We start from the raw sequence: 13697 nt of genomic DNA, 5'->3' as shown, positions 1-13697 counted from the left end.
AAAGTTTATTCAGAAAGACAGCTATGCTGCTGTCCTGCTGGCAAGTGCCAGGAGGTGGAATTGCCCCTGGTTTTATCTCCCCAGAGTCACATCAACACTGCCTAGGCAAAACAGCCTTTCTGCTTAGCCAGTACTTGGGTCTCTGACAGGCTCCTGTGCTAAATTCCCAAGGGGATGGGTCATTTTTTTCCCAGGGCATGATTTGGTTACCTGTCTGTCTTGTATGTGCAAGAAATACAGTAAAACCAGTGGAGATGCACTGTGTCTCTCAGGAAAGGAGGCAGCTGTTTATGGTGCTGTAACACAACACAGAACATGGTAGGGCACACATTTGGGTCTCCTGCTTGTAGCTGAACCGCCCACCCAAGCCCTTTATCTCTCAGGATGTAGGAGCTAATTACAAACTAACTGAGCAGTGACAACAGAACAACTCAACATTTTTGGGTACGCAAGAAGAGAGTTGCTGTAAGCAAACAGACAGAGCAACCCATCTTTTTATTCCCATGCAGGTCAGCACAGTTTACAAAATAAAGGTTTTTGAGCCCAGCTTTAATCCACAAGAGTGCTTGAGGAATGATACAAAACAAGATGATTGTTTCATATAGAGTGGAGTAGGACAGAGAAGAAAATCTGCTGTGTCGCTGAGGTTACTGCTCTGGGCCACATGAGAACTCAGTCTGGGCTACCTTAACTGCCAAGAACCCAGAAAATTACTCCATCAGCTTTCCATGGGACAACCTTCCCCTTAAATCCCATTAAAATGAGCTGTGCCTAGTTACCAGCTCTAAGAACACCTTTGCTTTTTGAGCAGCTTCATGAAAAACAGCAAATAAAGCACCACCATGTCTTTAAAGAATTCAGCTGTTCAGTGTTTTTGTTGCACCGAGAATATGCAGCATAAAAAGCACAGATCCTTATCCAACTCTAAGCTAATTCACTTGACTTCAGAATTAGTAAACCTTTAGGTTGAACAACAAAATCTGAAGGCTATTAAGCATTACTGCTCCATTCACATCACGCATTTATCTGAAAGAGGCTTACTTCATTTTTACACTTCCTTCTTACAAACTTTCCAAAAAAGGTCTGAAGCCTATTTGAAGATACTCTCCCGGCCAGTGCTGCCCTACACACAGACAAAGTCTACAAGTGGCTTTACTTATCTGGAAGCTTTCTTTCTGCCTTCAAAATGAAGTAGTCCACTGCTGGTTTGCACGCAAATGGATGACCCAAAGCTTCATCCCATACTCACATGCTTACTAGCAGGTTGACTCTGAGGTAAAGATCCAGGGGCCAGCACTGGAGAGCTTGCGGGGCTACAAAGTTCTGGGAAGGGATTTGGGATGGCCGGCAAGGACGATGTTCGGAATTGCTGTTCCTCTTCTTGAAGACGCCTATAAACACAGAAGCACTACACATTAAGAGGAGCAAACTGGCATCTCTGGACCTGGATCTCCTGCCCCAGCGTTTGTGATAATGACACTAAAGACAAAGAATCAAACCCACACTTTTTCTAGGTAGCTGCTGTACAGTTACAGCAACTCCTAGCACAAAGTAAGTAATTGCACGTGAAAAATGACCGGTCAGGCATCTATGCTTGTTTTGTTGCTCCTAATTTCATTACTTGGGTGAGTAACTGAGGTAACTGTGCAAACAAAATAAACAGAAATATCTATCTGTACTCACTGTTGTAAGCACTAGATTTCAAGCTTAAGCTGTGTGTGCTGAAAGTCAGTAAAGCTCTTCCAAACCAATGTGAAAGAGGAGAAAACAATGGCAGTCACTCAGAGCCAAATTCCAAGTGGATTTGAAAACAAACATGTACCCCACTGTAAAGTTCTCTAAGCTGAGACTTAAACCAATATTGTCACCTCATTATAATACCAGATTCTATCTCCAAGCAACTCCACATTTCCTGGAGAAATGAAAATGCAAAGACGTGGCTTTAGCAATCAGCAATAAGGAATTACACCCTCCCACGTTATGCTCGTTGTACAGTTACTGCTCAAACAAGTTTGCATCCACAGAAGTACCTCTCATGAGCCTGCATGTAACAGAGTTTCAAGTCCCAGTTTATAGTACACCTGCAGTGCCCAGACCAACAAAAGTAAAACTAAAACCTACCCAAACAGCTGTAAGACCTGTATTCATGACTTACACAGATGGCTTTTGGTTTCCCTGCTGCCAGGGCATCACCACTGAAGATGCACTAGCTGACTGCAGCAGGCTGCCCTTCCACGCCTAAGCAGAAGGCACCATCTAGTGGCAATCATGAAAGCTTCCAAACCAACTAACTCCTGGATTTGAAAGCCAAGGGATTAAAAACTCAGGTTGCTCTCATTTTTCTGCATGCCTTCAGCAACCAGAGCCTCCTCAACAGAGCTGCCTGGGAGACAACTGCTGAGTCTGCCCCCAGCAGCATGTCCCACTCTCACTGTCTTTACCTGTACCAGAACCTGGGGGATGACAAAATTTAACTACTGTGAAATCTGCTCCACAGGTAACTTTGTTCTGCAATTTAGTTGCCTTGGTGTTCCATGAATGAATCCTACAGATCTGGGGGGGGTTGCAACAAACAGCAGCTCCCAACCTGAGTAACTATGAGCTATGCCAAAAACTACTTGGCCTGCCTAGTTGTTTTTTTTTTTTTTTGTGCTCCCCGTGTGTGCAGGTCTCCACAGCACAGGGTAAAAGGACAGAGTAGGATTTCTTCAGACCAGTAGATATGTTGTATCTGTGCAACAGTGCACTGTACAGCAAGTTTTTGACTGACCTCCACTGCAAGAAGTAGAACCACAGACTTAATGCAATTAGAAAGGTGTAGTTTCCTGAAGCTGGGAATTCTCTGTGCTGTGCTCTGCTGTGCCTGTACTGCTGCAGTGTATCATTTACTTCATAACTGATACACACATAAACCTGTGCTCCTAGGAGATCACAGTCAATCACTCTGTTCTGGTGGCAAACAAGATGGATCCAGATAACCCTGAACAGAAGCTTCACCATTACCTTCTTTGATGATGATAAACACAGGATGTTCTGGTGTGCATGGAAGTACAGATTTCAAAAAGGTAGACTGTTCTCAAAATAAAGAGTTGCTAAGTTTTTAAATACCAAAAATAATTTAAGTGTTTTGACTGAGATATTTACAAAACATCAACAGAGATGTACTCCAGAGAGTACATTTTCCAGTACAGCCCTATTTGAGGTTAACTGTGAAATACCTGTAGAACTGATGGCATCATCAGCTGACTTAGTTGTTCTGCATAACCACTCAAATAGAAAAGCCTTAAGTATGCCATTCCTATATGCAATACATCAATGTAAAGAGTTAGAAGCCACTCCTTCCACACTTGAATTTTTTCTTTTATTGTATTATAACTTTTCACTTCCTTCAAAGAAGAAACTGTTAACTAGCAGGAAAGAAATTAATTTACCTACTCATGCTGACAGGAGCTCCCTTCCTCCTGCTGCCTGAAAAGATTTTAAGAACCTGTACATCACCTGCATACTTTCCCATTACCATCAAGAGTTTTCCACTTGAAGCCTGAATTCCAGTCCTCAGCTTTACAGTGGGGGGACAACTTCAACACTTTTTTTTTTTTTTTAATAACTTCCACAGCGCACTCAAGTGAGTGAGTTGAAAGTGCTCTGGGAAGAACAGATAAATAACTAAGACATGCTCCTTTTTTGTTTGTTAGTCTTAAATCATTCAGAAAACTTCCACAAAGAAAGAGGCACTTTGTGTATTTCAAAAGCAGTTGAGCATACCCTCATCTATCTACACGATCTCTTCTGTTTAATAAAACCTATAGGCTGTCAGTATACACCAAACTTGAGAGCACTGGTTTTAACAGTTTGGAAAAAAATCCAAATATGGATACAGCTGCTGCCAGTTGGTACCCATGACACACTTCTACAAATCAGCTACCGCAGAAACATCAAAACTTGACAAAAAGAAGGGTGATAATATGTGGAAATATGGTGTCCTTCACCTACTTAGCACGTTTTCCTATGCGGAAGTCCAGTCTAACACTACTGAGTTCCTTACCAAAGTGGATCTCCTGTTTTAAACCGCAGCTCTTTCGAAGCCAGCCCACGGCAAGGTAGGGCCAAGGAGGCGGTGCCCAGTCCCTACCTGACTGCCATGATGCGCACGGGCTGGGAGCGCTGCACCCTCTGCCTCGGCGACAGCGGCTGCAGGGCGCCGGGCCCCGGCGCCTGGCTGCGGCTCAGCTGCCCGTTCTGCAGCAGCGGAGCGGTTTCCGACTGCATGCTGCACGTGGAGTACAAGCTTTCAAACGAGGAATTCATGTCGTTCACCAAAGCTTCCAGGTCCACATCGTCATCTGAAAGACACAATAAAGGCAGTGTAACGCGTCTGAAGTCCCAGGCAAAGGAAATGTGGCAAGAGCAAAGACTAAGCTTCAGTAAAATGATCACATGATTACTTAACTACATTTTTACAGTGCAAATTATTATTGTAGAAATAATGCATTTCTTTTAGAGCAGAAAACCACAACTAGTAAGAGCCAGAAGAGCCAGAAATGCACATTCATCTTCCATGGTGACAGAATAAATATTACAGTATTTACTATATATATATTTGTGTGTGTGTCTGTATTGAACCACAATTCGGTGGGATTTTTAATAATGACAATGCTAATGTGAAGCTTCACTTCACTTACTGATAAACTGCCATACCTTTCCAAAGCTTGTCACTTATGAATACCTCAGTTTGGCTTGGCAATGTATCAAGTTTAGATTGCCCAATACTGTAATAAATACTTTGCAAGAATAATTTAGAGAAAAAAAAAAAACCGAACTAACACTGTGCTGCAGTTCTGGAAGACATCATTATACAAGTGATCATTATATCTTGTTAAAGATCCTACCACCATATTTTTGTGATATGGTATTTTAAAGGGTAGTCCAACAACTTTCATATAAAAAGATCTATCTGTATCTTTGCTCTTGCAGTGTGATAGATAGACTTCTACCTTAAAGAGTACAAAGTAAATCAAGCAAGGATGTGGTGTGGCTGGTTGGAGGAACACCAGTTCCTAAAAAGGGCACCAACCTTTCCATATACGCCACCTTACCTCACTGTAAATAAGTAACTTGTGCTCAATCATTCCTCCTTAACGATCATAATTACTCTGCAAGACAAGAGAACTCTGCAAGCCCTTTGCACTAACCACTCTCTGAACTCCTCTTGCAGAGCACTGTAATTACTCCCTAGCCACAAGTTACATCATTCCCTATCAGGAGTTCAGCAGGCTGACGAACACACACATCGATAGCTGCTTCTGGTTACAGCACAGCCACTGCCTGAACAGCTACTCCTGACCAAACAGAGCTTTGTGCAGCCAAAAATGTGCCCTGATTTTCCAGCTGTTATCAACTAGCCTGGCAAAACATACTATTGCTGCTTGCAAACTTTTCACCTCACGACACTCTTCATGACAGGGATGGAAACTAGAGACATGCGACAGAGCTGGCAAACACACAGTGCTATGCAGCTTAAACACACTGTATTTTCCATTCTTTTGCCACGTTTTCTAGGTAAATGAACCATCAGAAGCAGCTTGCAACCAGCTGCACTATTTTCTTTGAGATACCATAAATTATTTTGTACAAATATCACATTTCTTGAGGACATAATCTAAAACAGCATCACTTAATTCCTGTCCGCCAACGACATGCCTTGATAACCACAATGAGATCTGAACACGGCATTGACATGGCAATTGTATTGGGATGCTGATGACCTCCACTCTCAGTGTGGGGTGAACAAAAGATCTGCTCAGAATTAAACAGGTTTCTGGTCATGCCCCTACACCTGAGCTCTGTTTAGTGACCTGAAATACCGTGTTTCTCACTGAAAGTCAGTAGGCTCCTTACTATTAAGTAACAGCCACTTAGTCTTCACTTAGCATGTACTCAAGAGGACTTCAAGGTTTGAACATATGTAAAAAAAAAAAAAGGAAAGAAAAAAAAAACCCACATCACCCCACAAACAGGTTTCTTTCTTTCAATTCTTTACGCTAATTTCCCTCAAATTTTGTATTTAACAGCCAGCACACTGCTACAAAGACTCACCTTCACTGTGTTACACCATTTTCTCTGTATGTCAGCTAGTTGATGCATTTTCAACAATCTAAGCTTTGCTTTGCTTGGACAAAGTCTACAATAATTTTCCTGCTATTTTTAGTGATCTTGAGACAGAGCTGCAATTTAAATTTCATTCCATCCTCCAGATTCTTATCCTCTTTGGAGAGGACATATCGAAAACACTTCTTGAGCAATCACAAGGGAACCACAGAAGTAGGAGTATAAAGAGGGAGAGGCCGAATTACAAGGCTTTTAAATTTTATCATTCATCTAAAGTACTGATCTGTGGGGTGTCAGATGGCTGTCAAGTAAAAGCTTAGGGGTTGGATGCAGGAGACATAAAAGACAGACCCTGACCACAGAGTCAGGGAGTGAATTACAGCAACTAACAGCAATTGTTTAGCATGGTGAAAAGCAGAAAGGGAAGAAAGTCGAGGCATATATTCAGTGGAAGTCCATATGGCTTGGTCCCTGAGAGTGCTAATTTATTAACAATTTAGACAAAGCTATTAGTGTGCAAGATCATTAAGTTTTCAGGTGACTGTAACAAGGGAGGAATGATTAAGAGTCATCTCAAACTATCTCTGAATAAGCAAATAGTTGCAAAGGTGTCCTATGTAGCCTAATATGCATAAAATGAGGTACTTCATGCAAAACACTAAGCAAAACAAGTACATAGTTTAAAGCATTGAATTACCATTATCAAGCTTTTAAGTATATCAATTGCACACCTAAATTCAATTTCTAATAGGACAAGCACTGATAAGATGTATAGAGAATTCTCCTAATAATATGCTGCACTGAAGTCCAGAATCTGTTTTCACTCCTCTGTCAGCTCCTTTTCTCTGCAGGAGCAGCACAGTTATTAATAGCCCTCAGTCTTGCTATAAAACTTTTGCAGGAGCAAAAGACCCTTAAGATCCTTGAGCTTTTTGAAGACAAAGCCTGCAATCTTGAATTTCATACAGTTTCATCTCTATACAATGGCATTAACTACCAAATACCATAACGTTTTGGAGAGATTTCAGCATGATGCAATAGGAAACCTCACTGCTGTAGCCTACACCTCGGAAGTGCCAGCAGATGTCTCAGCCTGCCAAGTAATCCAGTATGTTACTGTGATGGCTCTCCACAGAGCTTAACTAAGCAACAATCAAACAAGCCCTCCGCAGGATTTCTAACCGTTTCAACCATATGCAGGTATACTGTTCAAAAGGGTATTTCATATATAGTGCACATATGTATGTGTGTATATATATATATATAAAGTATCTTTCTCTACCAAAACCAGTGAGATCCCACCTCCATCAAGACAACCCTATGCAGAAAAAAAAAAAAATTGACAAAACTGGCTTTGAGAAGGCTTGCTAGTTAAACTAGCAAGCAAAATAATTTGCAAATCACTGGACTTTGAGCCAGCACAGCACCATGCTGGTCCTCTAAGTATGCACACAGAGATTTTGTGGTTGATCTAAAAGAATTTAGCAGGCAGAGTTGCAGGTAGCTGAGGAGCTTTCAGCTCCCCGAATATCTTGCATACATGCATTTCCAGGGATTTAAAATCATATTTTCCTTAATCTGCACTGAATTCTGCCATAAGATCAAGGAATACGAAAGTGGATATTCAAGGTCTGTTCTTCCATTTCAACTGAACAGCACAGGGGCTACTTATCACTTCCATGCACAAACATGCAAACAGCCCTTGGCTTTTGACTGTCATTTTTAAAGGAGAACACTTGCAAAACCTAGCTCTGACATACTTCTGGTGGTGGACAGGGTACTGGCTGTTTCGTAGACTCTTCGGTGAGCAATGTTCTCTCCCAAACTGGAACCAAAGTGCACACACACTGGCAGCTGTCTGTACTTCCTTTTGTTTCTTTGCCCACAGCTTGTTAAACTTCGGCTTTGTTCAGAAACCAGCTCCACTGGATGTTGCAAATAATATTTTTGGTAAAGTAAATCACGATTTCAATTACAGGAAAAGGTTTAAAAGTTCAATTCAAGGAAAGAGGAAAACTTTGTTACAAAAACTCTACTAAGCTAGTGAGGTAAGGTATCATGCTCCATTAAAAAAAGCACCTTGAATATATTTTTAATGTTTTTGAGCATAACATAGGAGGGATGATAACCCCTAAATTAGGCCTGAGCAAACTTTAATCTGTACTTAACCATGTCCCACTTGCCCTTCTGCTTCTAGCCCTTGTCTATCCCTAGATCCTCATTTATTTACTTATTTTGGTAGTTGTTGGCCTTGACATGTTAAGCTCAGCTAACAAGACTAAGCACGATCCCACTTATTCTGAAGCTACATAAAGCTGAAATGATCCTGTTCATCTTCAGCTGTGCCAGGTTCCTGAAGAAAGGAGGTATTTTCATGGCTGTCAAGGGCCACTATGCATTGCAGAAATTCTATTTACTGAAAAAGAGATGAACATGGAAAGAATCTCAGCTTTGGACTACAGACCAGGACGCATTTCACATCTCTAAATGACAGTTCAGCAAATACTCTTCCCTTTCACATATGGTCACAGTTCATAGGGAACACTTTGAAAAACATCACAGGACCTAAAAAGTAATTTAAGAGGCTTGTAAAAACATTTTATTTAAAAAAATAAATAATTTCCTTCTTGTTTGCTCATTTTTTAATTTAATCATCCAGCATTACCCTTCATATCAGTTCCCAGAGATAACTTATGCAAGAACTACTAGGAATTCAGTAGAAGATTTATAAAAAGACTATAGCACTTTTCTGTCACCATGGAATTAAGTCTGATAGTATATGAAACCTAACAGCACATATATAAACAAGTGTTTGATACAGTAAGGCAGCTGTTGATCAGTCACCTATTCCTATCTGACAACCTAGCACCAGCAATCATTTCCCCAAAATGAGTTTCAGAGCAGCACATTCAAGAGCCATCTTGGCAAAACAAAAAGGCTAAGATATACCCAATATAAGATTTCAGTGAAGTTAGCTGAGTAGAGCGTGGTATCCAAGTTGTGAGCAGCACCTCCAGCACACACAAATTAACCCTCAAGGAGACAGATGGAAACAACAAAAGAAAAGGAACAGACAGTTGCATACAGCTTACCATCGTGCATTGATGATGCAGTGAAACACTATGTAAATCAGAGGTGATACAAGGAAAATACATTTATAGTAAAATGAACAGAAGAATTGTACCAGAACTTGAAAAGGGAAAAAAAACATATAAAATACTTGTGCTATCCACCTCAAGATCATGTTTCAAATCCTCTAAAACCACATGTAGGTTATTCTGATTCATACCGGTGATACAATGATGTTTTGCAAGGGTTTTGGCATTGTGGAAATCTCATGTTTTACGATCAAAAAATGCAGGTGAGGATTACCACAGTGAGACGTGTATACAAACTCTTTTTATAAGACAACCCTTCATATTAAGGGGATCCCTTGCTCAAGAGCACTGCAGCATGTCCCTCCACTACCATGTCCAAATGCCATTTTGAAAAGACTTTTCAGAATTCTCCACCACCATTTTTTTTTGAAAGTGTACTATCTCTGACAATGCAGAGTTGTAATGATGCAAAAAGAAGTCCATTCTAGGTAACACTCATACTCCTCTATTACTTTCTCCCTCTGAGCATGTAACTACACTCGCTATGTTTACACAAACCCCTCTCATATCCCTCTGTACTCTGGTTTCAGCTTCCACTGATGCCACAGGCACCAGTTGATCTGCAATTTTCCTACAATTGGTATCCACAGCCCCCTACGGATGCATGTATTTAGTGCTTGGCAGCTCCTACACCTCTGAGAGACGCATGCAACAGAAGGTGGATGATAATAAGCAGATCTCTTACAATTTTTTAAAAACCCCACAGTGTCCTCTACAGTGATGCTACAGCTGAATGACACCCTCCTTTCCCAATACCAGTTCCAATTCTAAGCAATCTCTCCCCTCCTGATTTCTTGAAAGCTCCATATGGATGGGAAGTTTAGCACAAGAAACAAAAAGACAATAAAACAAAACATTTGCAAACCCTATGCTTTCACACTGTTCTCCAGAGCAGAGAAGGCTGTCAGACAGAATTATAAAAACACCAAGACTGCCTCAGTTTAACATTAGAAGCTTAGAGGGTTTTTTTGTTCACTTCTTGTGAAAACAGAAGACACAAACACAACTTTGGTTGTCCTGGAGGCATCATCATCTCCAGAGTAGCCACAATCTGAATTAAAAATTACAAGCCTCAACCTCAAAATTTGATGTGCCCTGTAAGTCTCCTTATGGGCCTCTGCACTCCTTTCCTTTATTGCATTCTAATGTTCTTTAGCTTAAGTGAAATCCTCTATTTTGCACTGCAACTACAGTTGCTGGCCTACAAGATGTCACATCAGTGCATGTGCAGCTTGCAAAATGCTAAATGGACCGTGCCGTGGAGAGAAGGGCAAGAAATAGAGATGCTGGTTGGTAAAAGAGCATGAAATTGAGATAGGCATCTGTGCTCTTTGAGTGCACAGAAACACCACACAGAGAAATCAACAGTGGGCTTGTAACTGCTCCAGCATTCTCCAGGTAATTTTTAAACGCCACACCCATCTATTCCCATTTCTGCCAGTAGGGCTGTGATGGTTAACACCAAGCACACATACATTAATTACAGGTGTTGGAGAGAACTCTCGTTACTATTTCACACCTCTTTCCTAAAGGCTCATGGTTGGACTCCAGATATGTTCTCAAAACACACCTGATAGATTTCTTGAAATAGGAGACAAACTAAATTGAGCAAAATTAATGTTGCTAGGTAACAAATATAGGAATAAGCTACATAGGAAAGGTGCTCTTAAAACACCAAAGCTTCAATGAGTAACAGGAAGAACCAGCTACAGGTGTCCTGCAGCAGGAAGGAATGAAGTTGTACTTCATCCACTTGGATTAGTGGATAAAATGAGTTTTAGGAATTCTGATAGAAAAAGACGGAAGGTTAAAAAATGAAAAATTCAGATTTTGTCTAGTTCAAACCTAATCCTTGGCATCGTAAAGAGTGAAGATAATGTAAGCTAGGCATTTGGGGGAAGGGAGAGTGGGCAAGGAGGATTTGTTAATTATGGGTGCAAACTAAGGTAAAGCATGTCTCTGACAGAGATTTTAATGGTTTTGTCTTTCAATGGTGCTGCAATTATTCACAGACAACATTCAGAAGCAGCTCCCAGAGTACATGCTCCCATTTCTAACTCAAGGACTGCAGAGCCAGGTTGGTCCTTTTGTGGAGCGGATGGATATTGGTTGCCTCAACAGACAATTGCTATAGGTGGATGTCACCACCACCACTGCTGAACTCTTGCTTGACTCCACTGCACACACAAGTGTTGAAGCAATAATGGCATCAGTATAAGAGAGAGGCTTGAAATCCAAGGAAACCATCTAAACCACCTAGAATTCTGATTACGCATGTTCCAACTACCCAAGGTAAGACTAAAATATGTAAGCCACGGCCAGTCCCTTTTCCAGACTCACGCGGCAGACCATTTGGAAAACAGAATTCCTGATGCCCATTTCCTCAAAGTTTGAACCCAAAGGCAAACAGGACACCGGCTGATGCTCTGCCCCTGCACGCTGGGACTGCCCATCTCCTGTTGGGGGAGCACACCCTTGTCCAGCTATTGCTGGTGACAGCAATCAGCCAGTGTCGCCTTTCAAAACCCTCTCTGCAGGCCAATGCCTGCACAGCCACTGCTGTGTAGTAACTATTGAGCAAACACATCACTTACAGCAGAATACCAGATTAGGCAGACCTCCGGGAAACTGTAATTCTTGAGCAGATTACAAAATCCAGTGAAAAGATTAATTTTAAAGTAGCTGGTAACATCTGCAGGTTTTTTCCATGAACACGAGATTCCGTGGTTTTCCTGTACCATTTTCTCATGTCACCTGCTTTTAATTCATTGTTTTAAGAAAAAGACTGATAGAAAGACTGACTGACTTTAAAAAGAAAGCATTTCTTTGTTTCGGTTTATCAACACAAGGAAAACCCAAACCAGCCTCAGTTACCCAGACAGAAGCAGCACCATAGAAGGTAGAATGGGATATTCCTTCAGAGGCCAAACCTGGGGTCAGAGTAGACTAATCCTCAAAAAACCCTCAAGGACAGAGCAGTTACATTGGTGAAGGATGTGACACATCACAGGGTGTGAAGGCCAGATGCACTTTCCTGGCCCAAAAGGAGACAGGAAGAGAAGGGAAGCTAAAGCTTAAGTCATAACTGTGAGGAGTAGTCATGAACCTATAGTCTTGCTGTGGCCCACCCTTAACTTGGGACAAAAAAGAAACGAAGGAGTGAACATGAGACACAGACAGATCAACTGACCCCAGGGATTCTCCATTCAAGTCTTACCTTCCCTGTGAGGTTAACTGGGTGCTTCACTCTTGATGCATTATCTCAATGGCAAACTGAGAAAATATATCCCAAAATGATGACCATAGAAAGACTGTCACTTATCCTTCAAGAGGACATGGGTGTGGGAACACCTGGGCAGCAGAAGGACTCCTGGCCTGTGCAGCCCATACAAAACAAACAGAAAATCCGCTGGAACAGGCAAACCCATGTTAACCTACTGAGCCATTAAGGAACTTACAAGTCAGAGGTCAAGAAGCACAACGCTGGGTGGCAATGACAAGGTGAATTGAAATACTGTCAGCTGACCACAGGGTAAATTCTTGGCTGCATATTATATTAGGCAGTCATTTTTAATGAGAGAATGGCTTTAAGAAGATATTTTGTATCAGTGAGAGTTGCAGTTTGACACAGAAAATGTCAGGTTTAGTTGTATTTTTATTGAGATTACCTAGTCCTACATCAGAAAAAGAGTAAAAAGCTTTAAAATACTGAATAATTAAATATTTTTCCCAATTTATTCTACCATTTTCTATATACAGATTTCTATTCATAGCACTTCTCTAAGTTTTACTTGGGTATTTTATTCTTACTGCCCGTGTCAGAGAAAAAAAAGAAAGTGAGAGTGCAAATCAAATATAGACTAATAACACTACTAAAAAGTCACAGCTAAAAAGAAAGTTAAAAACTCACACAGACGAGAACAGCTTCACAGGTCTTGCAAATCTAAAACTATAAAAGGCAAGTTAAAAACAACCAAAGCATTTATTGCTTTCCTTTCGGGAACCTGTGCTCTCCCCAGCTGAGGGATCCCAGTTGAACAATCCTTACAAATCAATGTTAGCACCACTGCACGGATTAGCCCTTCCCATCCTGCCAAGAAACCCCAAGCTTTATCCCTGCTCCAGGAAACATCATGCACAACCTCCTAATGTGCTGCCATGGCTCCAGCCGAAGCCTGCAATGCCCTGCCTGCTCCAGCACCAGCAGCTGCTCCAAGGGAGCACTGCCTGACTGCTTGGGGATGTCCCTGCCCAGCAGCCAGCAAGCCCCAGGCTTCCTGCACAGGGGGTTTCATTTCAAATCCACTCCACAACAACTTCAACAAAGCTTCCAAGTAAAAAGTGGTTGGATTAACCCAGAAAGTCCATTTGCATTTCTCTTCAGGAAGTGATGGGTCTGCAGAGCTCGTGCTGAAGCATTATTATTATTAT

The 13697-nt window shown here is 41.4% G+C and overlaps 1 protein-coding gene across 7 annotated transcripts in view; it reads right to left on the bottom strand.

Moving 5' to 3' along the window:
- Positions 1-13697, bottom strand: part of GRB10 (growth factor receptor bound protein 10) — a 144679-nt gene that overhangs the window by 51935 nt on the left and 79047 nt on the right. For all 7 annotated transcript variants that reach the window (XR_010080592.1, XM_063399300.1, XM_063399290.1 and 4 more), the window contains 2 exons: positions 4133-4343; positions 1250-1391 (listed from right to left, as the gene is read on the bottom strand). Coding sequence is in view for 6 of the 7 variants with exons in the window: in XM_063399300.1 (XP_063255370.1) it covers positions 1250-1391; positions 4133-4343 (353 nt within the window). In the remaining variant the exon portion in view is untranslated. The remainder of the gene's footprint in view (positions 1-1249; positions 1392-4132; positions 4344-13697) is intronic.

This window comes from Prinia subflava, chromosome 1, assembly GCF_021018805.1.
Source record: "Prinia subflava isolate CZ2003 ecotype Zambia chromosome 1, Cam_Psub_1.2, whole genome shotgun sequence".
NCBI classification, from domain to species: Eukaryota; Metazoa; Chordata; class Aves; order Passeriformes; family Cisticolidae; genus Prinia; species Prinia subflava.
This window is presented reverse-complemented; position numbering and strand designations above follow the sequence as displayed.